At 46.6% G+C, this 26,789-nt stretch overlaps 1 protein-coding gene across 1 annotated transcript; it reads right to left on the bottom strand.

The window, feature by feature from the left end:
- On the bottom strand, positions 1-26,703 carry Shpk (sedoheptulokinase). The gene is made up of 7 exons (XM_075991718.1): positions 26,477-26,703; positions 20,476-20,617; positions 11,919-12,102; positions 11,147-11,299; positions 10,310-10,485; positions 7,502-7,702; positions 1-1,639 (listed from the first exon to the last, which is right to left on the bottom strand). The coding sequence occupies exons 1-7, from the start codon at positions 26,636-26,638 to the stop codon at positions 1,227-1,229; spliced, it is 1,431 nt and encodes a 476-aa protein (XP_075847833.1). The 5' UTR covers positions 26,639-26,703; the 3' UTR covers positions 1-1,226.
- Between the last annotated feature and the right edge of the window lie 86 nt (positions 26,704-26,789).

Below are 26,789 nucleotides of genomic sequence, written 5' to 3' on the forward strand. Positions count from 1 at the left end.
TCTGGGAAAATGAATTTTATTCAGTTCCCTGAACTGTAGCCAGCAGTGGGAGCCAAATTCATCAAATGGGTTCCCACAATCAGCTCGCAAACGACTCATACAAAGAGACAACATGGCTGCTCACCAAAGTTACAGCTGCCCCCTAGCCTTGGGTCCTCTAGGCGTCTAGGTGGAGGCGTGGCGATGGTGACGCTCTCCTGGAAGGCTCTGTAACTTGAGAAGACTGATGGCGCTCTGGCCCTATACGCATGCCCACTTGAACAGGGCATTTCTACTGAGCCAGAGCCATGAGAGGCCAGAAAGGCCCTCACCACAAAGGGGTGGGACCTGTGGGATAAGGGGTTCTCTCATGAAACCGGCCACCCCCTGTGGCAGGGGCTAGGGGCACATATGACTGTACACAGTCATGGGAAAGGCTCAGTGCCTTGCCGCCATCTTTAAAACAGTCTGTCAGAACAGTGTTCGCCACGGTACTCTGGTCCCTTTGACTGTTCAGGCCACCTGCTTTTCCTCCTCTGGAATGTGCCCTCAAGTCAGTTGTGTTGAGAGGACTCAGGGTAGCCCTGGTGCAGTACTTTCCCAGAAAAGAATGCACACGGCAAGGAAAGCACACAGCCCAGCCTCCTCCAAGCCATTCTGCTTCACCGTCCTTAGGCCTCTCTCTACGCGAACATGCGAGAGCTGAGGGACAGCAAGACTGCAAAGGAGCCTCCAGCCACCTGGTAAAATCCTGCAGGAAGGATTTTTCCCATAATGCATTTGACTCAAAGCTGGATCTCTTATAGAGACCAGTCCAAATGCTGGACATAAAGCGAGTCTTCTTTGCTTAATTGGAGCCACGACTACTTGACTGTTCGCTCTGAAGTCATCTTCCCTTTCTGTCTACAACTGCAGCACAGATGAGCCTAGCGACCAGGAAGCTGTGTTTTTCTCTCTCTTCTTCTCCCTCTCCCTCTTCCCATTCTCTCCAGCTCTCACATTTGCATTTGCAATCAGCTCTCAGATCTGTTCTTGGAAGGCACTAGTTTGGGATCTGATTAGTGATTCCTGGTTTCATGATTATCATATTCCTGAAGATCTTCGTCAATTTAGATAGCACCTCAAGATCAAGTATAATTTACAGTCTGCTCACAGGACCGTCCAGGAAAAGGACAATCCAGAGATCATGTTGGCAATGTCGATTAGATAGGATTACCAGCATTCCTTTAACCAAAGAGCTTGCTGAACTAAGGCTCCTTCTGGTGGAGGTCTCTCCGGAGCATGACTAGAGCTGCCCCAAAGGCTGCATCCACGTCCTGCCCAAAGCACAGCGGCAAAGGGAACGCCCTCTGGACCTCCTGCTTCAGCACCTCATTCCTGGACAGCGCGCTCCCACTCCCCATCACCCGTTCCACACCCCACTCTTGGAGCTGGTGAAAAGGAAGCATGGAGTGCAGGTTCTGAACAATGCCTCTGCACAGGGCCCGGGTCACATGACCCAGGGAAAGGTCAGACGAGGAGATTCTAGTCACCGAGGCCAGCTGGTCTGGCAGGTGCCTCTCGCCCAGCACGGTTGGGGTGATGGTGAGATGCGTGTCTTTCTGCTGTGCAGCCGCCTCAATCATGCGTGAATAGACCGTGGATTCTTCAACCTCCAGGCCTGTCAGAAACGGAAGATCTGGGTGAGACCATGCAGCTGATGGAGGCAGGCAAAGACGGTGCAGCACATGCATGCAGTGCCTGAGAGGCCAGAGGAGGGCACCACATCCTCCGGGACTGCAGCTGGAGATAGTTGTGAACGACCATGAGGGCGCTGGGAATTGAAACCAGATCCTCAGAAAGAGACACTTCGGGGCTCAGCGATTCACAGTCTGGCTGGCTGGACCCCAGTCATGTGTCTCCCTATGGCCACAGCTAGACTTCTGCGAGACAGCTCATCCATATTGTTGTGAGTCCTAACCCTAACGTGAGCATCATAACTATAGCATAGCTATGGGCTCCTAAAGGACCAAACATAAACATCCATTAACAAGCATCATCAGAACTGTTGTGTGAGCCATTAGCAGTGTCACTGAAACCCATGGATCGCACACTAAACCGCCCTTGCTATATGAATAACCGCCCTTGCTATATGAATGCAGCCTAAGCCATTCCTCATTATACGCATGGAATACCTGCGGCCCAGGAAGAAGTAATGTTTGCTGTCTTCAGATGATTGAAGCCAAGCCAGTGTCCCAGTCAGATTTAGTTCCCCATCCTATGTTATCTCTACATTCTAGAAAACACAATTATCTGGGTGCAGTGTCACTCCAGAACCCAGAGAGCTGAGGTTTATATAGTGAGACACTCATATCAAAAAAAAAGAAAGGAAGGAAAGAAGGAAGGAAGGAAGGAAGGAAGGAAGGAAGATATAAATAATAAGGAAGATTTTTTAATTCAATATACTTTCAAATTAGAATCACTTTGGGGTTGAGGCATGGTTTGGTGGTAGAACAAGTGCCTAGCATGACTATAGCCCTGGGTTCAATATCAAGCACCATAAAAAGAAAATAAATGATTCTGATCTTTAACTTTCCATTAGCTAAGGGAGAACAAATCCAACTTTGATGAGAAAAAAAGTTACACAGACTAGGGGCTCTTTATTAAGTTTCATTCACCATAATAACCTGAGTTACCCAGACTAGGGCTCTTTAGTAAATGTCGTTCACCATAATAACCTGAGTTACCCAGACTAGGGCTCTTTAGTAAATGTCATTCACCATAATAACCTGAGTTACCCAGACTAGGGCTCTTTAGTAAATGTCATTCACCATAATAACCTGAGTTACCCAGACTAGGGCTCTTTAGTAAATGTCGTTCACCATAATAACCTGAGCTGCTCTGAAGGCACTGTGGGTCCTACTCCCAGACCCTTTGATGGAACAGGTCTAGGCTACAGATTCTGAGATACAGCCAGGTTAGATGGCCATGAGCCTAAGGCTGTAGGTGCTTCTGAAATATGAATATGAAATATGAACAGAGCTTCTGGTTCAGGGTTCCTAGGGCAGACTGTGAGACCCTGTATTTGTGGAAAGCACCCAGAGGCAGGGCATTGCTGGTCCCAACTTGAGCAGCGCAAATGTGATGGCATTGGAATCACCTGCAGGACGTTTGTAAAATGCCACGTTCAACCCACACCATCCCCAGGCTAAGTCAGCATTTCTGAGCATGGGGAGGTCAATACTGGGTGTTGGAGAGCCTTGCATGTATGCTATATATACTTTTTCATGTGGGTACATGCATGTGGGTGGGGTGCACATGTGTATGTCCATGTGGAAGCCAAAAGTTGACACTGGGTGTCTTCCTTATCGCTCTCCACATTAATTTTTGAGACAAGTTCTCTCACTAAAACTCTCTGGTCTTTAGTAGGCTGGCCAGCCAATGAGCTCTGTGAATGGGCCCATCTACTCCACCTTTTATGTGGATGCTAGCATTCCAAACCCAGATCCTCATGCTTTTATTTTACCAACTAAGACATCTTCTGAGCCCTCAAGATGGTTTTAAAACTCCACAATTAAAGCTGAGACTGTGGCTCCGTGATAGGACACTTGCCTGGCATTTGTGGGAACCAGTAACCTAGACAGCCACGGTAGCGTCACATGATCAGAGCATCTAGCACATAAGTTCAATTATGTGCACTCAGAAATTGGAAAGAGAAAAACTGGCTCCGTGATAGGACACTTGCCTGGCATTTGTGGGAACCAGTAACCTAGACAGCCACGGTAGCGTCACATGATCAGAGCATCTAGCACATAAGTTCAATTATGTGCACTCAGAAATTGGAAAGAGAAAAACTGGCTCCGTGATAGGACACTTGCCTGGCATTTGTGGGAACCAGTAACGTAGACAGCCACGGTAGCGTCACATGATCAGAGCATCTAGCACATAAGTTCAATTATGTGCACTCAGAAATTGGAAAGAGAAAAACAACTTCAATACTGTATGCAACTAGTCATACCGTTTGATCCCTCTAGAACTGTCACTAAAATATCAGCCTCCTGTTCCTGTGTTTATTTGAAGTTCTGGGGATCAAACCCAGGCTTGGCATATACGAAGCTTGCATTCCATCACCAAGCTATGTGCCCAGTCCCAGGTTTCTTCCTCATCCTCTCCCCGCTTCTCCTCTAAGACAAGATCTCACTATGCAGCCTGGGCTGGCCTGGAACTGCCAGGGCTGCCTCAAACCCATAAAAGGTCACCGTCTCAACCTAAAGTCATGTGTCACCGCATCCAGCTTCCAACTTTCTTCTCTTTTTACTTTTTTCTATTTTATTCAGTTAACATTTTTCATTTATTTTATATACTAACCTCATTTTCCCCTCCCTCCTATCTTCTCATTCCCTGTCCCCCCACTCCCATCTACCCTCCTCCCCATCCACTCTCCAACTTGCTTTTTTAAATAGGAAAATCGGGAACAAGAGCGTAGAAGAGGGACTGTGACAGTGAGGGATCTTGACCCATGTTTGGAGGAGTGAAAACTGGATTTTCACTGGAGCCCAGAACCTGCGGTCTACGACTGTGGAGGGAGATGCTGAGAGACAAAAGCTAGGTCCTTCCTTTCCCATGGAGACTCGAGTCTGGGAGGCCTAAGATGCTTCTGAAGGCAGGGACAGTGTGCCAGGGCTACAGCCTAAAGGTATGGACACTTTTGTACCCAACTGGTCACTGAAGCCAAGTAGGCTCTGTTTGGAAGCCTTCCCACCAGAAAATTCTTCTCGGCCCACATTTGCAGAATATATGAAATTCTGCCCCTGGCCCTGGCTCCAGATGGCTGCTCTTCCGGAGGATCTGGTTTCAATTCCCAGGGCCTGTGGTCATCCACAACTATCTCTAGCCGCGGTCGCACAGGATGTGGTGCCCTCTTCTGGCCTCTCAGGCACTGCATGCATGTGCTACACAGCCATACATGCAGACAGAAACACCCATACACATAAAATAAAAACAAAGGAGAAAAGAATTAACCTAGTTCCCATACCAAACAAAACTGGAGTGTCTAAAAAGTGTACAGAGAAACTGTAAGGATTTAGGGTATCTACCTGTCAAGACTAGGACTTGGGGGAAATGGTGGGACTGTCTCTCGGCATACAAATCTTCATCTATAATTAGGTGTTCTTACAACTCTGTTCTTGGATTAGGCACAGAGCATTTGCCTAGAATGTAGAAGGAATTGAGCGAATCCCCAAACAGAAAAACTGAAAACTTGTACTCTTTAGAATGTACAGCATATAAATGTGTAAGGTTGAATCCTTGAGGGAGAACTGCTCAATCAAAAGGCAAGAACATACATAACAATAGAATTTCACAAAACCTTAAATTACATAAAAACACTGATCTTCAGACACTCCCTGCTTCATCAAACAAGAAACAAAAATGTGGAAAGTCTTACAGAGAGGTACATGGAATAGCGTCCAGAACACGGTCCAAGAATGGAGTCATGCAAGGGGGATGTCGAGTGTTTGTGAGAAAACTCCAAGAAAATAAGACACGAGTCTTATGTCCTCCATTTCTTAAAAAACACAGAACTGTTCTTGGAACGTGCTTCTGTGCCCCTCCCCTCCCCGCTGTAGTGGATTGTTTATCACGACCGACTGTCGCTATCTGTTTATAAGGCCTCTATGGAAAAGCATGGTTTTGCCACGTGTGGCTTGCCCATCACGTGTGGCTTGTCCTTGTGATTGGACACATGACTCTTCTTCACCCTCAGAGAATAAACTGTCTTATGCCTTGAATAAAGTTGGCTATTGCATGAGATTTTAATCCACCTCATTTTCAGGATCCGTTCTCCCAGGTTCACAGAGTAGTAAATCAGAGTAGTAAACAGAATAGTACTATCTCTTTTCCAAGTAAAAAAAACAAACCCAATCCAGTTACAGCAGAATCTGAATATGGGGTTTTCCTGGATGGTCTGAGGACTGGTTCTGCAACTCAAACCCTTCTTCTCGTTCTCCCTACAAAGACACACTAGGAGGATCCAAGCCAAGAAGGTAAAATTTACCCCTCAATCTGCCAACCCCAGCCTGCCAGCTTGTGTGCACGGCCTGTGGAAGACTCCCACGTGCCTTCTGTCTGTGTCTTACCTTGTTCCCATATTTTATGTTTCCTACAGTTACCTGACTTTGACATACATGTTCCAGTAATCACTTCACCTGACATGTTCCAGTGACCACTGCACCTGCCATGTTCCAGTGTGACCACTGCACCTGCCATGTTCCAGTGTGACCACTGCACCTGAAGGCCACAATTTTCCTAAACCTGGTTAGCTGACCTTCAGTGCTTACAGGACAGACCTCTCTGGTAGACGGCAGTTACATGTGCCACTATACACAGAGGAAAACCTGGTAGGTACTCCCAAGGAGCCTTCCAAGAAATGGAGGCAGGAACTGCCAACCAGAAGTAAGTGCTATTAGGATTTTATAATGTTGTCAAACACCAGTGGTCTTTTTGCTCATGTGTGTCAGTCATTCCATTTTTTCAGATATTTGTTGTCATCAGAAGGGAGGCCTTAAATGTAAGGAGCCATAAGACCTGGACTTTCTAGTGGAGAAAGTAAGACTATGGAGTCAGAAGGAGCTGGGAAACTGTTGCAATAATCCATGGTCAAGGTTGGGGGAAAGTACCTGGCCACCCGCCTTCCCCCAAATATACGTGTACAATGCCATTTAAGAAGCAGAGGAAAGGAAGCTGAAATCCCAAGGTCCCAATGAGGAGCAGAAGGAGGGAGAACATGAGCAAAGAAGTCGGGACCACGAGGGGTGCACCCACCCACTGAGACAGTGGAGCTGATCTTTTGGGAGCTCACCAAGGCCAGCTGGACTGTTACCGAAAAAGCATGGGATAAAACTGGACTCTCTGAACATGGCGAACAATGAGGGCTGATGAGACGCCAAGGACAATGGCACGGGGTTTTGATCCTACTTAATGTGCTGGCTTGGTGGGAGCCTAGCCAGTTTGGATGTTCACCTTCCTAGATATGGACGGAGCGGGGAGGACCTAGGACTTACCACAGGGCAGGGAACCCTGACTGCTCTTTGGACTGGAGAGGGAGGGGGAGAGGAGTGGGGAGAAGGGGAGAGGGGTGGGAGGAGGGGGAGAAGAGCGGGAGGAGGGGGAGAAGAGCGGGAGGAGGGGGAGAAGAGTGGGAGGAGGGGGAGGGAAATGGGAGGCTGGGAGGAGGTGGGAATTTGTTTTTTTTTCTTTATTATTCTCCTTTTATCAATAAAAAAAGAAAAGAAAAGAAAAAAAAAAAGCAGAGGAAAGGAAGCTGAAATCTTAGGCTCCCGGAGCAGGCAAGAATGTGTGTGTGTGTGTGTGTGTGTGTGTGTGTGTGTGTGTGTGTGTATGTGTGTGTGTGTGTGTGTGTATGTGTGTGTGTGTGTGTGTATGTGTGTGTGTGTGTGTAGGGACTCAGCTGGATCTGGACAGTACACACTGTGTGACAAGGGCGATGAGCAGGAAACACACCACTCTGTGGACTATACCTTACCTAGATCCGCCATCCACTGAACAAGCATGTGGACAAATGTGGCCAGCACATTGCCCCCATTGAGCGACGCTGCCACTCCTAGGTAGGTCTTGTCAAAGTAAGGGAAGAAGGCTACTGGGGCTGCAGGATCTGGAGTCTGCAGTGGCTGGAATCCCACAGGCATGGAGGCGGCCAGCTGGACGGAGGTGCTGATGTTGAGAACTGCACAAAGACAACAGAGCTTAGGCCTGCGGGGCTAACTCGGGGTCACATATCATAGCATATAACAGAGCAGGGGGAAAGCACGGTCGTGTTCAAAATATGAGTGTTCTTGAATAGTACTTATTTTAAGAGGCATAGACAATTGTCCCCACCAAGTGTGTGCTAGACTCGGTCTAATAAATAAACACTAATAAGTAAAATAAGTCGGTCTAATAAATAAAATAAAGCAGGAGCAATAGTGCACGACTTCCCCAGAGTTAGCAGGTTTAGGAACCAAACCGTAGCAGCATCCAATTCCTTCACCTGTTAAGTGATCAGAAACAACAAAAGCAAAAACAGCCTCAAAAGGCAATAAAGAATCTTTGTGCTATGCCACATCAAACCTTCTAGCAAGGCTATAAGCCAGAAGCAATATTATCCCACCTGTCTCTAGGCTCAGGGCCAGGGCCCAGGGAAGGGACCCCGTGCACCCTGCTCATGGAACCAGAGAATCCAACCACCCGGGGATTGGGGAAGAGGGAGCCTTGCTATGACTAGAATGCCCTCGCCCAAACTCATGATAGAGTTCAATTCCATTATGAGGCTAAGAAGGGCAACCATCCAAGTTGGATCAGATGGCTCGTTGATGAATGGATTTGTGGGTTATGGTGAGAGCAACTTTTTTAGAAAAGCTAGCTCACCCGGGCTAGTTTTCTCTGTCTTTGTGTGTGATGTCCTTTGTCATGCCATGATCTGCGAGAAGGCCCAAGACTAGATGTGGCCCCTCAATGTTGTATTGCCAAACCTCTAGAGTCATAAGCTAAGTAAACCCTTTCCTTTATAAATTTCCAGTCTGTGGTATTCAGCTACAGACTGTTATCCTAGTATATCCAATACTATGGTTTTTAGGGGTGAGAGGAAACTAGTCACGGTGCTGCACAGTCAGGAAATAGAGGGAATAGAAATAGAGAATAAAGAGTTCAAGGCCAGCCTCGGCTATCTAAGATTCTGTCATAAAGAAAAAACCACTTAGGAGCTGGAGAGATGGCTCTGTGGTTAAGAGCACTGGCTGCTCTTCCAGAGAACCTGGGTTTTTAAGGACAGAGTAAAGAGTTTCTGTAACTAAGACATAGAGGATTCTGGGGGTGCCATCTCCCAAACATTGCCCTGCACATCCACCTCTTCAACTGTATCCTTTGCTATATCCTTCACAATAAACCAGTTAACATATCTCTTTAAACCACGCAGGCAACGTAGCTGAACTATAGAGAGAGTATAGGAACCTGATACAAATGGCGTGGGGAGAAACCTCTCTAGACCTGAGCTCTCAACCTGTGGGATTTGAAGATACCTCCAAAGAGAAGGTGTCAAGGTTGAACTGAACTGGAGGCCACTCAGCTGGTGTCTGCCTTGCCCAGTTCATTACTTGCTGGTGCAGGTAGAAACCTGGTGCCCCCAGTGTCAGAAGTGATCTGTGATACAGCCCTACAGTGGGAAAAGTTGTCCTTTCACCTAGGAACAGCCTTCACCACTAACCAATTTTAGAACATTCCCATCACTCTCAAAGGAAAAATGTGGGGCGAGGGAGATGGCTCAGAGGTTAAGAGCACTGACTACTCTTCCAGAGGTCCTGAGTTCAATTCCCAGCAACCACAGGGTGGGCTCACAACCATCTATAATGAGATCTGGTGCCCTCTTCTGGCCTGGCAGGACACTATACACATAATAAATAAATAAATAAATAAATAAATAAATAAATAAATAAATAAATAAATAAATAAATATTAAAAATAATAATAATAAAAGGAAATGTACCCTTTAACAATCACTCACCACACTCCCTAGCAACCAATCACCCTTCTCTGTCCATGGCTATACCATGACATTGGGGCATTAGTGGAAGCATGGGATGTACGGCTTTGTGTCTGTCCTCACTCTCTGTAGCACTCACAGAACTCCCATCTCTTTCAACTGTACAGATGGTCCAGTTGTCACACTCCACTTGGGGCTGTTGGGAACGGTACTGGTACAAACTACTGGGCTGGAGTGATTGTACGGACACGTGTTTCTGGTTCACTTGCTGTATCTCTAGGACTGGAATCACCAGGTCCTATGCTAACTCCACATTTAGCCTGTGAGGACCTACGGTGTGTTTTCCAAAGGGTCTGCACCACTTTACATGTCCTTAGATTTTATAGATTCTTAAAAAGAAACCAAATGGAGACTGTGTCCTGACAAAAACGGTTCTGCTCTTAGAAGTGCATCTAATATAACTTTCATTGACACAATAATAACAGCTCTAGTCCCCTTCTCTTGCCTTACTGCTCATGCTGAGATCAGAACCCAGGGCCTCGTGCATGCTGGGTAAGTACTCTGCCACTGAGCCATGGTCCCAGCTAATATCTATTTTCTTGGTCATGGGGTACACAGAAATAAAGAAGTAGGCTTCTGCCTCTCCTAGCCCTTATGGGGTCAATGCAAGGAGAGATTCTCCTGCAGAGATGAAGGAGTCTCCACCTTGACAGGATGCTGAGCCTGTGGCCACGCTGTGGGTCACAGACCCTGGGGTCAGAGGGTACTGAGGAGACAGCAGCCGGAGTCTAAGGAGGGAACAAATGGCAGACTTACCTGCATCAGTCCTTCGGCTCATGCAGGAATAGACAGAGGCTTGTAAATCACCCAGGGCTACGCCCACTTGTGTGCCCTTTGGGATCTCAAACCACGAGTGAGAGGTTCTGCCTGCCGTGCTGCCTGGCTCTGCAATGTCAGGGAGCAGGTGGACAGGAAAGCCCGCCGTTTCCAGTCTGCAAAACAGAAGTGAGCCATCTGGATTTTACCGGTTCCTGGAAACTCGGTGCTAGAGTTACACACAGCAGCAGGGAGGACAGAATGCGGTGTTACCACAAAACGTCTCTGGCATTTTTAAAGTCATGAGTTTGGGTTTTGTAGACAGTGAGCAGCCATCAGAAAGAGGAAGAGATAAACAGAAGAGGAGGACGGGAACAGGGATTAGAGGTGAGCCAGATGTCAAGGGCATTCCAACACCTGTGTCTGAGGGGACACAAACCTTCTGCAAAGGGAACTCTGGGGCCCCAGTACATTAGAGTTGGCTAGCGCATTCCAAACCAAACCAGGCCCAGCGGCCTCATGAACACCCCATGCATCCACTGCTCACGGTTAGTGAAGGCTGCATGAAGCATACCACAAAGCTCTTTACCTGAACTACCATGTGTTTTTAACTGTGTCTTAGGGCTCAAGATTGAGGCCCTGAAGAAAGTGAACTTACAGGGCCCTGGAGTTCTGTACCTGAAAGGCAAAGGTTTATGTAGAATGAAGTCGAAAGCATCCCTCTCCCAGACAGCCTCTGCCCCTTCTCTTTCAAATACAGGCAAGGACGAAAGCTCTAAAGACCTACTGAAGTTCTCCCTGCAGGTCATCTGGACCCACCCATGAAGCCATACTCACATCTCCAAGTTCCAGCTCTGGCTCTGGGTGTTAAAATAGCCCCAGCTAGCAGCATTCTGGTCAGACATCAGGGGTTTTGGTAAGCCACACAGCATGGCAACCACATAGTCTTGGATGGTGCCAGCTGCATCATAGGACTTCAGGAACTCTGGGCTGTTTGTCACACCAGAAACAGTTCGTCACAATATAATGAGAATATGGAAGCTCATGCTGTACCTAGCTGTGAACAGAGGGGACTAGACACGGCACAGCTGAGGCACAGCCACAAGCTCACAAACTGTAGCTCAACGCAGTAAATCCCTGGAAAAGGCTATCCTGACCACTCTAGACAAAGCTATCCCCATATCAGCTCCAGGGAAAGAAACCTGGGGGAAGAGGCCCTATGCCTGGGAAAGAAGGTCATGGCTCTGTCCCCTACAGCCTGGCCCCACTGTGAACTCACCTTGGTAAGTCACTTGCCCTCTCTGGCTCTCCCTCTCTCTCCCTCCCCACCCCACCTCCACTCCCATCTCTTTCAACTGTACAGATGGCCCAGTTGTCACACTCCACTCGGGGCTGCTGGGAATGGTACTGGTACTAACTACTGAGCTGGAGTTAGAATGGTGAGCCTCCACAAATGGAACCATTCTAGACCAAATGTGATCCTTGTGACTCTACCTTCGGCCAGGCCTCACTCAAGGTACAGAGCAAGAGATGCTGACTAACTAGAGATATAGTCCTGTCTGTCCGCACCCCAGAAACCCCATGCTGATTCAAAGAACAGCTGTTATACCTGTTTTTCAAAAGCCAGAAGATGGTTGCACAGCCAAATCCCGTGGCCACACTGAGATGGGATGCTGGTTTGGGCAAAGAAGCCAGGAAACCACTGTTACAACGGCCGTCCTGCCATGTGACCAAGTGGCTCACGGCTCTGGACTCAAAGACAAGGGCAGGCCCTCCTTCCGTCCATTCACAGCCTGCAACAAAGGGGATGACAAAAATGGAGAACACAGCATTGAGTGAGTACAGGCATGACCTTGGATCTTCTCTACAGTGAATTTACAGCACGACCTTCCCCTCTGGGACAGGGCTTCATTCACACATGGGTCTGAGAGCAGAGTGGCTGGGTGACCTCACTCACTTCTCCCGTGTGTCTCACCTCTGTTCTCCCCCCTCATCTCAATGTTCACTCTTCGTGTGTGGGGGTTGGGCCTAGGGTGGAGTGGGTGGGTGGGTGGGTGGAAAAGGGTTGGGTTAGACTGGGTGTTTTGAGACAGGGTCTAGCTCAGGACTGGTCTCAAATTTAGGATCCTCCTACCTCAGCTTCCTGAGTGCCAGAGTACTACCATACCCAGGTTTGGTTGGGTTTGGTTACTAAATTCATCTCTAACTTGATACACATGTCCCCCATCTCATAAGAGAAGACATTTAACAAACTCTCAAGGTCCCTTGCTCATCCTGTCCTTCCAACCTTCATCATGACAAAATTTTCTAGGTTTGATACGAGATGGATCACCCAGAAGTTTCCTCTTTTCTTTTGTTCAGAGCTAACTGACTACTTATTTGTTGGGCTAGGGACAGAACCTAGGACCTGTTGAATACTGAGTACATTTTACCACTGAGCACATTCCCATCCCCAAATTCATTATTATTTTTTTGACATTAAAGAGGTCTGACCAAGCTTATTTCATCTATCTCTTCTGATATGAAATCCCCTGTGCTCTGACTTAAACACTTTAACCAAGCTGCTTTCAGCGCAGGTCCTCCTGCATCTGCAGTCCTTCCTGCCTCAGATGCTCTTCATATTCTCAAGGTTGAATGGCAGCTTCATCCGTTGGAACAGTGTAGGTCCAAAGTTCCTTTCCTTCGCTGTTTAAAACCATCATCTGTTGTAGATTCCCATACATCCTTTGCTGTATCTCCTGTTAAGCAGTATCTAATATTATTCCTTTAGTTATGGCCTTACCTGGTGACTTATCTGACTGACAGAATATGGAGAAAGTCATAACTGGGAACAGCCAAGGCTAGGTTATAAGAAGTGTGGCCAAGGCAGAAGAGATGACTCAGTGAATAAGATCAAGCAAGCAAGCAGACTTGAGTTCAAATCCACAACACCCAGGTAAAAACTAGGCATGGCTACCACCCCGATAGAGATGGGTAGGTCACTGGGGCATACTAGTCAGCTAGCCCAGTGAAAAGGGTGAGCTTCGGATTTAGTAAGAGACTGTGGATGGCAGGACACTCAACAGCAGTATCCTTAAGCACCTCAGTGTGGACCTGCTCCCTGGCCTCCAGGAGCCCTACTTGGGTCGCACACTGACCAAGCGTGAGGTGGGCTGCTTCCTCAGCCACTACTCCACCTGGGAAGAGGTGGTTGTCAGGGGCCTGGCCAGGGTTGTGGTGTTTGAGGATGATGTCCACTTTGAGGACAACTTCCAGAGGCGGCTGGAACGGCTGATGGAGGGTGTGGTGACTCAGAAGCTTTTGTGGGACCTGATCTACCTCGGCCAGAAGCAGATGAACCCTAAGGAGAAGGTGGCTGTGGGGGCTTTGCCTGGTGTGGTGGTGACTGGGTACTCCTACTGGACACTAGCATACACCTTGAGCCTGGCAGGCACTCACAAACTGTCAACCTCCCAGCCTCTGCAACGCATGCTACCTGTGAATGAGTTCCTCTCATCGTGTCTGGTCAACACCCAAATGACCAGTACAAGGCATGCTTCTGGCCTCGGGACCGCCATGCCTTCTCAGCCCAGCCTCTGCTTGCCTCTCCCACCTACTATGTGGGAGATGCTGAGTGGCTCAGTGACACAGAGACATCTTCCCCCTGGGATGATGACAGTGGCCACCTCATTAGCTGGACTGGCTCTCAAAAGACTCTTCATGGCCCCCACTTGCACCTGGCTGGCAGCAGTGGATATAACCTCCATCCTCACCCGGGAATGAGTTCTAGGTGAGGCTGGGTCTGGAAGAGGACCAGTCCATTTATCTCAAAAACTATGTGAAGGACCAGTGAGATGGCTCAGTGGATACAGGTGCGGATCACCAAGCTTGAGGACCTGAGTTCAGTCCCTGCATCCCTATGGTGAAAGGAGACAGCTGACTCCTACAGGTGTCCTCTGACCACCACACATGGTCAGAATGTGGCCATGGAATACACATTTGTGCCCATGCACACATGCACGCGAGCACACACACACACAAAGGGTTGTCACCCACACCTCCCTCAGAGAAACCAGCCTCCAGATACAAAGCCCAGATACCCTGCAGCCACTGTGACATCTAGCAGACATTCCCAGGAGAGCTGGCCTTGCAGCCTTCCTCATAAAGATACCAGGCACTGAGAAAGGCCATCCTGAGCCATCCTGAGGAGTCTGTCCCCAGATGAATACTAGCAAGCAGCCTCCTTCAACACCATGCACGAGTCAGCCAGCTGTGAATATTATGAAATAGTATAGAAAATACTTAGGATATAACATTAAGTGAAAAACCATTACATACTAATGTAGTTCCTGTATGAGCTCTGGTATGTTTTTAAGAAGTAAGCCTCAGACTGATTAGCATAGCATGCACACACCAACACACACACTCAAACAAATAAAATGCAACAAAAATTAAAAATTGCCTCTTTATAGAAAGTAGGCTGAGAGAAAGGACACTTAGTCTAAGTCATTATATTAAGGTAGTGGAACTGGAAATGATTTTTGTCTTTATTTTTCTAACTTTTTAATTAATGTTTAATGATACATTAATGTTAATTTTCATGATCACTATTACCCTGGATATTAATAAATTATACAAAAATGGAAAAAAAACAGAGTCAGTCAGAAAGCATCCTGAGATGTGATGGAGTGATAGCTATCTGTAAATCACTAAGTTTGGAGATAATTTGTGATGCAGAAATAGAGGCAGCAATCCGAAATCTCATCCCACTGTACTTCCCAAAGAGAATTGCTGTAAGAAAGTGTCCAGAGGTCATCTGTTCCTTTTTATTTTGTGTGAGATCTGACCTGGGGCTCTATGAGCTTTTAAGTTTTCTGTCCTCAAAAGTTCACTAGAACATAACTAGCTGTAGGTTTGGTACACATTCCTTGGGCCCTTTCAGTCTGGGGTATTCTGTCTTATTTTGTCAATTAGGGGAAGTTTTTCTTCATTATTTCTTCATATATTTCCTCCTCTCCACTTTCATTTTTCTTTCTCATTTATTCAGATGTTAGTGCTTCTGTTTGTAGCCTCTGCCTCTCTTGAATGGATGGACAGATGACAGGTAAAAGACAGACAGATGATAGATGGATAGATAGATGATAGGCAGATAGATAGATCATAGACAGAGAGACGACAGATGATCAGATAATATATAAATGATATACAGATAGATAGATGAGAAATAGATGATAGATGATAGATAGATAGATAGATAGATAGATAGATAGATAGATAGATAGATAGATGATAGATACATAGATAGATAGATAGATAGATAGATAGATAGATAGATAGATAGATGATAGATACATAGATAGATAGATAGATAGATAGATAGATAGATAGATAGATAGATGATAGATACATAGATAGATAGATAGATAGATAGATAGATAGATAGATAGATAGATAGATAGATAGATCCTTTCCATTCTGACAGTTTTCAGTTTTAATATCTGCTTTCATATATATTTGTGAACCCATGTGTGCACATGTGTGTACATCTGCACGCCACAGCGAGTGTGGAGATCAAAGGACAACTTGTAGGAATTGGTTCCTCCATCTGCCATGCGGGTTCTGGGAATCAAACTCAAGTTGCCAGGCTTGGCAGCAGGAGCCTTTACCCACTGAGCCACCTCACCAGCCCCAGGACAGATCTCAATCTGGCCTTTCAGTCTGATATCTGTTCAGAAGTTTCATCCATTCTACTATTAATTTCATGTATTACACTCTGTTTCAACTTCTATGCTTTTCAAATCTAATTTCCCTGGTTCTTTTTATATGTCCTTTGTGCTGCCCTTGCTGACATCATCCCCCCTTCTATATTGTGTAGTGTTTGTGATGGCTAGTTGATGTTAACTTGACACAAGCTAGAGCCACCGGAGAGGAGGAAGGCTCAATTGAAAAAATGATGAGGCTGTAGCCAAGTCTGTAGGGCATTTCCTTAATTAGTGCTTAATGGGGGAGGGCCCAGTCAATTGTGGGTGTGGCCTCCTAGGCAGGTGGTCCTAGGTTCTATAAGAAAGCAGGCTGAGCCAGGAAGTGGTGGCACATACCTTTAATCCCTCTTCTGGCCTGCAGATGGACATGCACACAGAGCACTCACATATAAAATACATAAATAAATATTTAAAAAATAAATCTTTTAAAATCGGCTGGGGACTATTGTTCCAGATAGATGGAACAATGGCTGCAAAGACTCTAAAGGAACCTTGTCAAACAGTCTGTCAGTATTCCTGCATGCAGCACAGCAGAGAGGCAGGCTACAGGCCAAAGCTTGGACATCAGGGACCTACAGCATCTGCCTGGTGTCAAGTTAAGTTCCCCTGGGAGGCGGGGACAGGAATGGGCACTTCCTCCTATGACAGCATCCTCCACAGCTGCAATGCTACCTGAATCTGTAATGAGATCCAGCACCCTCTTCTGGCCTACAGGCATATATAGACAGAACACTGTACACATAATAAATACTCTTGAAATAAATAAATATAGTAATTCACTGTATGCGGCGATTTGTTTATTTATTTATTTATTTGCCATGTTTTGTCTACATGTATGTTTGTGCACCACATGCATGCAGTACCTGTGGAGGCCAGAAGAGGGCAATAAATTCCAAAGGAATGGAACTACAGACGATTGTAAGCTGAGCCTTGATTAAGTGATTGTTATCCCCACATATAAAAAAATAAAGCAGGATGCTTCACAGACCTAATAATCAGTATGTAAACCTAGGAAGCCTGTCCCAGAATCTGACTCAGCAGAAGCCTCCTTCTCTTTCCCTCTTTCGTTCCTTCTTTCTCTTTGTTAAAGAGCTACTATATTTTGAAGTTTGTAACAACACGATGATAAATGAAAGCATTCTCAATTTAAAAAAATATTTAAATATTACAGAGAGGGCAAAAGTCCTGCTTGCCCATTCTCTGCTCAGTTGCAATCCCCTTCTTATCAATGTGCATTCTTACTGGGTAACCGGCTATTGTTGACCTTCACACAACAGGTTTTGTTTTGTGTGGTTGACCTGGATGTGTTTGTTTAAATGATAATAGTCTATTGTGTCTATTGCTGCCCAACAACACGTCTTAAGTCCTCTGTGTGTCAATATGCTTGAATGTACCTTATTCTTTCTAACTACTAAACATCATCCCACGTCATGGGCCTGACTGATGTATGCAATGAGTCCCCACAGGTAAATGGCACAGTTTTACCACTATAAACAAAGATGCAGCGATGTCTCGTGGACCAGTTCCCAGTAGTATAATTCCTGAGGCACAGCAGCCACCCTTTTTTAGCAGGCCTTGCCAAGCTGCCCTACAAAAGAGCTCTGTTAATTTACACTATTTAAATACCAACTGCAGTATTTATAATAAGCCAATCTCCTAACCCTTTGACAACTCTTGAGAGCCCCAGGCCTTTTGATTTCTTTCAGCCCAGTGGGTGGAAAACAACGTCTCATGGTTGTTGACATCGGCATTCTCCTAATTGCGGATGGCACTGAGCAGTGTGTCCTCTGTATTTCCCCTTCCAGGAATTGTTTGTTAGGGACCCTTTGGTCCATCTGCCTTTTCTTCGCCTGATGTTTGTCCTCCACCTCCTCTGCATTGGGAAATGTTTTCGCCCTGTCTGCAGATTGCCATTTAGCTTTATGGCCCCTACTTTTCTCCTTTTATTGAGCCTGAAAGTGGACTCTAAAAACAGGCCTAACCACAGGCCTCTCAGAAAATGCCAGTCACTCCCAGTCCTCCCACTTGCTCGCCTGTGTCCTCACTGAAGTACTTGGCCCTCTACTCGAGTTGCAGGTGCCTGACCATGTTGGCTGTGTTCTGGAAGATACAGGCTTCTACAGACAATTCCACATCTCCCAGGGGGACCAGCACACGGCCTCCACGTGGTAGGTACTAAAACCAACCTGAATTGTGGCCACCATTAAAAATGGCACAGCTCAATCCCAAACCTGACTTTGCTGGGCTCCATCATCAGGAATCAGTAGCAGCACACTTGCTTCCTCTTTCCCAAAAGCAGAGAGCAAAACAAGACGGCAGGCCGGCTCCGTGAAATTTTAAGAAGTTCTTCCAACAATGTGGCTGATGGTTTGTGTGGTTGGTACAGAATCCAGGAGACTCAGAGAAAGGAAGGCAGATGACCAGACCACAATCATTAGATCCCTGCTCTCCCCTTTAGAAAGGGTTTTAGTATTAAAAGGACATTTATTCTTGTTAATGAAGAATTCGAGAATTTAAAAAGCTTTTACAACCTAAGACTGCCTAGGAGAGGTCAGCTCCGGCGCCCTCGTTGGCCTTCTGCTGCTTGGAGCCCCGCAGCTCACTTGGCAGAATGACCTGATAACAGGCAGTCAAGGGAGCAAGGGGCTTCTGCAGATACCCAGCCCTGTCCGGGGCAAGGCTCAGAGGACACATCACTAGATGAGGAGAGTCACCATCCACTCAGCCCAGGGCACCTGAGTCCCTGGCTTTCTAGGCAGACAGGAGTGAATCCAGCATCCCACCCTCTTAACCACATCACCCATCAACCCAAAGCAGCCATTTCTCTGCCTGAAAAAGCTGCGCTCGGCCAGCTGCAGTGCCATGTGTCTGCGTCTGGGAGGTGCAAGAGTCCATCCCAATAAATAAGAGCACCCATCGGCGCCCAAATGATAATGTTCCTGAGGTTGGATGGTTTTATAAACTACCCTTTCTGGATGTCTGTATGATATTTTCTATAATTTTAAAAAAGGAATGCCTAGCAATCTGGGGAGCTGGTGGCTTCCTGTAAATTCTATTCCTTCTGCAGACATTCTGTAGGGAAGTCCCCCCCCTTCACTGTACCACTGCCTTCCTGTGGCTCTGTTCTTCTGAGAGACCTTTGAAAGCTCGACCACGATTGCCGCTGTACGGCCAGAGCATGTTGTTCTAGCCTCTCTGAACTTCCTGCTCACCTGCGCAGTGGTGACAGTCACACTCATCATAAAGCTGTTGGGAAAGACGGATGAGGTCATGCAGGTGGCATCCTTACCCTGACACCTGGCACCTGAAGTGCTTGTTGTCCTCCTAGAACAGTCTTCCCCTGAGGGCCACACAGAACAGGTGACCACCTTTGCCCTGTGGCCAACCTTCATCAGGTGAAGACAAAGAAATGCTCTGCAGACACATGCTTAGCATACACGAGGCCCTGGGTCCCATCCCCAGGACCAAATGACAAGAACACAATAACAAGAAGAATGTTTTGTCCACTAAAGTGATAGTAACTAGAATTAAGAGAAATTATGTAAAGATTAGAAACTATACCCAGCTGGGGCTGGTGGCACAAGCTTGTAATTACAGCTACTTAGGAGGCTAGAGGATCCTAAGTTCTTTGCAGTCTGCCTGAGCTATTGTGAGTTCAAGGACGGCCTTTACCAAGCTTTACAAGCCTGGGCAATTTACCAAGTCACTAATAAAAAGTAAAAAACAAAAACTAGGGCATAGTTGAATGATAGAGTACTTGCCTAGCACATATGAGGTGAGGTCCTGGGTTTACATGGAAGTAGAGGCAGGAGGGCCAGGAGTTAAAGACATTAAACTTAGCTATTTAAAGAGTTTAAGGCCAGCCTGAGCTACATAAAACTAAGTCTCAAAAAAAAAAAAACTATACCCAAGGCCAGCAAGATCATTCAGCTGGTAAAAGTGCTTCCCACACAAGTCTGGCCACCTGAGCTCCATCCCCAGAACATACAATGGAAGAAGAGAATGGAGAGAGAGAGAGAAAAAGAGAGAGAGAGAGAGAATGATAAATTTAATTTTAATTTTAAAATACACAGATTCCGGTTCTCTCTGCTTGGCATCTTGTCCAGTCACAGCAGGCACAATAAAGAGAAGGCTATGTGAGATCCTCTCTACTGAGTCCCAAAGAAAAATCAAAGTCACTTTCTCCCTGGCTGTCCACGGGCAATATAATGGATGTGCAAGCAGAAAGTTTGAGCCTTCACTACACATTTGGCCCAGACAAAATGTACACAAAACACAGGAGATAGCATATGATATTTTGTTCTGAGGAGCAAGGCACTATGCCCATGCCAGGACAACCTGACCCTGGTCCAAGAGTCCTTCGCAACCCTGTTCTTAGTCTGTTAAGTGACCACAACATGAGATCATTACCCACACCGAGCATACCTTGACCTGATTTCCAAAATAGGATGCCATGCATCTGTCCAGACACTCCGATAGCCCTGACTCTCTGGAGTTGCTGCCGGGGGAGGGCATCAAGGCACTCATTTAGGGCTTGGATGATTCTAGTCACATCCTGCTCCCGGCCCTGGAAATAGAACAGGACAGGGTGGGCATGGGCAAACAAACAATCAGACCAAGGAGGGAGGGCCTCCAGAGATCTCCGAGAGAGAGAGAGAGAGAGAGAGAGAGAGAGAGAGAGAGAGAGAGAGAGAGAGGACTCCTCCGAGGGCCATTGCCAAGATACAGAAGTGAAGGATCTGGTTAGCTCCAGCTGGGCCCGGCCTGAGACTGTCTATCAAAGGCCCACTCCCCACCCCCTGAGACTGTCCATCAAAGGCCCACTCCCCACCCCCTGAGACTGTCCATCAAAGGCCCACTCCCCACCCCCTGAGACTGTCCATCAAAGGCCCACTCCCCACCCCCTGAGACTGTCCATCAAAGGCCCACTCCCCACCACCTGAGACTGTCCATCAAAGGCCCACTCCCCACCCCCAGGGAGGAAGCCGCAACTCTAGACTGTTCAACAACACACCAGGCTCTGCTGGGAAAAAAAAAAGTGTGTTCCACAGTCAGCAGGAAAATAAGGAGGGGGGTCTCCTTACAAGGAACGTGGAAGGGTGGGACAGAGGCAGAGGAAGAGACTGGCAATGCAGAGGCAGATGAAATTCCCCTCCCTCCCCTCCAATCTAGGTTGGCTAGACTGAATAACTAACTAGAGATAGACTCAACAGAAGAAAAAGCAAGTCAATTTATTAACAAGCAAGAGGACATAAAAAAATCACAGCATGGAAGAGAATCAGAAGACACAGGACCATTGAAGTTTACATTACCCCTTTTTATAGGAATGAAGGAAAGAAAGACTAGGGAATGTAGAGAAATTAGAAAAGTCCTGCATGATAAGGGGGGAGCAGAAATTAGCTGGTAAGATGAATCTCTCTGAAACTCAAGTGAACCCAAAGGATGGAAATTAACCAGAGAGAAAGGGAAGTCCATGCAGGAGGGCTCAATCCCTTGGTCTTCCTGATGAGCCTGAGGGTGAGATTCCATGGGGGATGAAAGGCAGGTCTAAGCACCTTTGTAAGTTGGTCTTTGGGGGGGAGGGACAATGAGAAGAAAGTGGGGCGGGCAATGTTGCTTGTTGTCCAGGCTGGCTCTGAACTCCGGTCCCAACAATCCCCATTCCAGCCTCAGCCTCCCAAGGACTTGGAAAGTGAGGCTCATGTCCAGATTGTAGCCTGCTCTTGACACATCTGAGAAAAAAACCTCTCTGTGTGTTTGGGTGAGGAGAAAACTTGGTTAGGATATTTTCATTCCCCCTACACTGGCTTCCTCAACAAAGATGCCATAATGGGGGAATATCATCCTTTGAGCCTCAACACAGGGAAGATGTGGTCAGGAGAGACCCAAAGAACCAAGTACAGTGGAGCGTGGAGCATGGAGCATGCTTTTAATCCCAGCATTGGAGAGGCAAAGACCTGGAGATCTCTGTTAGTTCAAGACCATCCTAGTCTACATAGAGAGTTCCAGGGCAGCTAGGACTATGTAGTGAGACCCTATCTCAAGAACAAACCTCCAAAAGACTAGAGTACTATCAGATAAGTCCTAGCAGGAGGAATGTTTGAGCTTAAGAGTTTGAGACTAGTCTGAGCTAGTGAGACATAGTCTCATAGTGAGATCTCATTTAAAATAAAATAAACAAATGAGTGAATAATAAATGTAAACAAAGCAGATCCTGAGGCTAGAGAGAGAGCTCAGTCAATAAAGAGCTTGCCATGCAAGCGTGAGGACCTGGTTTTGAAACCAAGCACCCACACAGAGAAGCTAGGCACAGCAACATGTGCCTATAATCCCAGTGTTGCGAAGCAAGAACAACAAACTCTCTGAGGCTTGCTGGAAAGCTCTATGCTCAATGAAAGATCCTGTCTCAAAAATCCAAGTGGACAAATGAAGGAAAATGCGCAACATTCATCTCTGGCTTATACATGCACACATATGCACACCCACCCATATACACATGGATGCCTACCTACACCACACACACACATACACACACATATCTTAACCATTCAGAGCATGTACAATTCTTGCAGAAGACCCAAGTTGGACTCCCAATACCCACATTAGGCAGCACCCACTTTGGGGGCCTACAACCACCTAGTAACTCCAGCTTTGGTTGGAGCTGACACCCCTGGCCTGCATGGACACTGGCACTCACATGCACAAATCTACACACGGACATGCATGAATACACATAATTTAAGTAAAGTAAGTTTTTTAATTCAAAATAGAGGGGCTGAAGAGATGGCTCAGCAGTTAAGAGCACTGGCAGCTCTTCCAGAGGTTTGGAGTTCAAGTCCCAGCAACCACATGGTGGCTCACAACCATCCGTAAGTGGAATCTGATGGCCTCTTCTGAAATAAAGGTGTACATGCAAATAAAACACATACATAAAATAAGTAATATTTTTTTAAAAAAATAGTACCAAATACAGAGAGAAGTGTAGAGCATTAGCCTAGAATCTACCAAGCCCTGAGTTCTACTGCACTCATGAAAACACTCTGATTAAAAATACAAAATACACCCTGTTTCGAAAAACCAAAAAAAAAAATACAAAATACAGTTGGTGGAAGAACCCATTCTTACCAATTACAAGGCCTTGGATTCAATTCCCAGAAGAAAAAAAAAAGAACAAAAAATAAAGTCATGAAAATTCATCAGAGTTTAATCTAAAATCATATTAATACCAGTAAAAGTCAAGAGACCCTAGTAGATGACACCACACAAAGAATACAGGAGTTGGACAGGTTCAAGCTGAGCCGTTGGCCTTAGACAGGGAGAACACATTTAAAGTTGTACAGCTAAAGAAATGTCAAATGTGGGTCAGGGGCTACAGCTCGATAGTAGAATGCTTGCCCAGCAAGTGCAAGCCATGAGTCCGATCTGAAGTGAAAGGTTCGAGTTACATCTGAGGGCTGGGGAGATGGATCAGTCAGTCAGGTGCTTTCCTTACAAGAATGAGGACCTGAGATTAATCCCTGGCACTGGTGTTTGTGAAAGCCTGGTGCTGTGATGCGTATTTGGACTCCTAGCACTGAGGAGGCAGAAATAGGCTGATACCTGGGGCTCATGGAACAGCTAGCCAGCCTACTTGTCAACCTCCAAGCCAGTGAGAAACACTTTTTCAAAAAGAAAAAAGTGGGGGTGGGGGATGGGACTTGAATAAAACCTGAGGGCTGAGGAACACAATGCAAGGTTGGCCTGTGGCTTCCACTCACAACCAAATACAGGAGCATCTAAAGGCACACGTGCTGGTTCAGAATTCACACGAATATGCAAAATATCTCACTGATCATTGCTTGTTAGATGATGTTTTATATGCATTAGGTTAAATAAAATACATAACAAAAATTAATTTATCCCAGTACTCAGAAGGCAGAAGCAGGTAGAACTCTGTTACATAATATGTTCCTGCAAAGCTAGGTCTACATAGTGGGACTCTGTCTCAAAATAAATAAATGATAGATAAAATCTAAATTAAATTAATTTCATTAATTCCTTTTACTTCCTTTAAAATAGCTATTCAAAAACTGAAAATTACATGTGTAGCCCACATTTGTGACTTTCATTTCTGTTAAACAGTGGCAGTTTAAAAGTCCCCAAATGGCCATCGAATGGTGCATCCCCTCAGGACAGAGGGGCCTCTGTTTAAAATGGGTCTAGGGTGAGTGGATTGTGTGGGTGGAGACCATGGAGGAGGAACATGAGCCAGCTGGGGTAAAGACAAGAAAGCTGTGTTCAGAAGTTCATTTTAGGGTTGAGTGTGACCAGGGGCAGTCCCGGGACAATGGGCACACCCATACTGTGACAGAAAAGTTATTGTTACTGCTCTTTCTTGGTTCAAAACATCAGTAGAGCTATACCAAGATCCAGAACTTCAGACTTGAAAAAAAAAAGTGCTGAACAACTCACTCAAACCAGCCCAACCCCTGTGCCCCACCAATTGAGGAGGCAGAGCCAGAGACGACAGACAATCAAGAGAGATTCCCTTCAAAAACTTGTATTTTTGCTGCATGGGGTGGAACACACCTGCAATCTCAGTGCTTTGGAGGAGGCTAAGAAAGGAAGATCCAAATTTGAGGCCAGCAAAACCCTATCTCATAACAGAGAGAAGGGGGCTCAATTTTATGAGAAAAAGGCAGGGTCTGAACCCATTCTACTATAATCCTGGCCCAGCTCCTCAGTCCTCCAGAATCAGAGCCAGCTTCTCCATGTCATAATTCATAACGTCAAATATCATTCTAAAATGCCCTGAGGCTCCAACCAAATTAAATGTGAAGGCCTCTGGAAAAATTAGAAGAGTTCCTGTCATTTTTATCTTCTTAAACACATCCCAGCAAGAAGGATTCCAGACCCCAAAGACCTGAATACAGACCCTGGGCAAGAGCTTCTGAGACATGAAGCTCAAGAGTGGGAAACTGCACTCAACCCAAGTCTCTGGCTGGAAGAAGCCTTAGTGGTCACCTCATTCAGACGAGGAAAAACATGGAGGCCAATAAAAAAGTGAGATGTTACACTCCACCTTGTTATTAATTTCTGTAAATAAATTGACTATAAACTCTCCCTTTTCAGGAAACTAACAGGAGTGGAGTCTGAGGCTTGGCGTCTGTTCTGAGGCTTCTTACATCATCTCTGAACAGAGCCCACTGTCCTTAATTCATGGGATTTTACATGTCTGCACATATTTATGTATATATGTACACTATATATACATGTAGACTATATATACTACGTGTGTGTGTGTGTGTGTACATGACATGTGCCTGTCGTAGAGCACAGGGGACCATTAGAGGGCAGCTTTTCTAAAGTCAGTTCTTTCCCTCCATGGTGAGTTCTGAAGATGGAATTCGGGTCATCAGGCTTGTTCAGTAATTGCTTTTAGCTGCTGAGCCATCCTGTGGGACCCTGAATGTGTACTTTGCTATCTTATAGTTTTCAAAAGCCACTGGTTGTGGTGCATAACTATCAGTCTGATAATTTAAAAAAATTATAAAGATAGTTTTAAAATAAGTTTAGTTTGTCAAGACAAGGTTTCTCTGGGTAGCCCAGAATGACCTTGAACTCACAGAGGTCCACCAGCCTCTGCCTCCCAAGTGCTGGGATAAAAGATGTGCACCACCATGGCCCAGCTCATTTTTAAAATTTTTAATCAACTAGCCAGGCGGTGGTGGCGTATGTCTTTAATCCCAGCGCTTGGGAGGCAGAGGCAGGCAGATCTCTGAGTTCGAGGCCAAGCCTGGTCTACAGAGAGAGTTCCAGGAAAGGCTGAAAAAGCTACTCAGAAACCCTGTCTCGAAATATATATATATATATTTAAATCAATGTATCTCAGGGTCTTCCTTCTTGCTCTAACATTTCTCTAGAGACTCTTGCTGGGGCTGGAATTCTCTGAGTAACCAAGTGAAATTTTCTGTTCACTTTCACTTCTACGGAGTGAGACGAGCAAGGTAAACCTAATTCTGCATCTGATTTCCAGAGCGCCGCCTGCCTAAGGGGTACAAAATGAAGTCTGAACTTGAGGGCACAGAGCAAACGTGAGCCACGAGAAGCAAGCGTGATAGTTGGGCCTGTGGTTATTACTCTGAAAGCGAGTGCTCTCAGGTCAAAGTACAGAAAGCGATGGGCACAGAGTAGAGGGATCCAGCACCATGGGCAGGGCCGCCAGAGAAGCCCTAGAATGGAAAGATCGGTGCCCACCGATGAGAAAGCTCCCTGGGAAAATCTAATGGCTTAGCCTGAGCTGCAGCAGGCTGCGAGGCTCTGGAGGAAAGGACAGCAGGCGGAGGTCGGACAGACTGGACAATCAGAGGTACTTCTTCACGGAAAGGTGCTGTCCGGGATGCCGCCAGGGTCGTCCGGGGGTGGCGGCTCCAGGACGCTGCCTCACCTGGGACCCGGCCTCTGTGCTCTCTGTCTCTGCCCGGGCAGCCCGGGCGCAGCTGGCCAGCACCACGAACCCGGATGAGTTGCCGGGTGCAGCTTCCAACAGGGCGGCCTTCACGGACGTGGTGCCCAAGTCGATGCCGAGAGTGACGGGTCGCGAAGCCATAGCCGCGGTGACAGAGAAGCTGCGCTGGTTTGAGCAGCGCGCTAGCCCAGGAACACTTCACTGGGAAGGGCAGCGCGGGGGCGGGGCTTCCCTGACACGGGAACAGGGAGACTTCTTGTCTTCCCATTGGCTAAGGACGGCAGACTGCCAC

Source organism: Microtus pennsylvanicus, chromosome 11 (genome assembly GCF_037038515.1).
Source record: "Microtus pennsylvanicus isolate mMicPen1 chromosome 11, mMicPen1.hap1, whole genome shotgun sequence".
NCBI classification, from domain to species: domain Eukaryota; kingdom Metazoa; phylum Chordata; class Mammalia; order Rodentia; family Cricetidae; genus Microtus; species Microtus pennsylvanicus.

What these genes read in the sequence shown, in the direction of transcription:
- Shpk (XM_075991718.1), bottom strand. Translation starts at nt 26,638, where the DNA reads ATGGCTTCGCGACCCGTCACTCTCGGCATCGACTTGGGCACCACGTCC. An exon ending in GCACAGAGGCCGGGTCCCAG is followed by an intron (nt 20,618 to 26,476) that starts GTGAGGCAGCGT and finishes TTCTATTTCCAG; the next exon opens with GGCCGGGAGCAGGATGTGAC. An exon ending in CAGAGCTGGAACTTGGAGAT is followed by an intron (nt 10,486 to 11,146) that starts GTGAGTATGGCT and finishes TCTGTTTTGCAG; the next exon opens with ACTGGAAACGGCGGGCTTTC.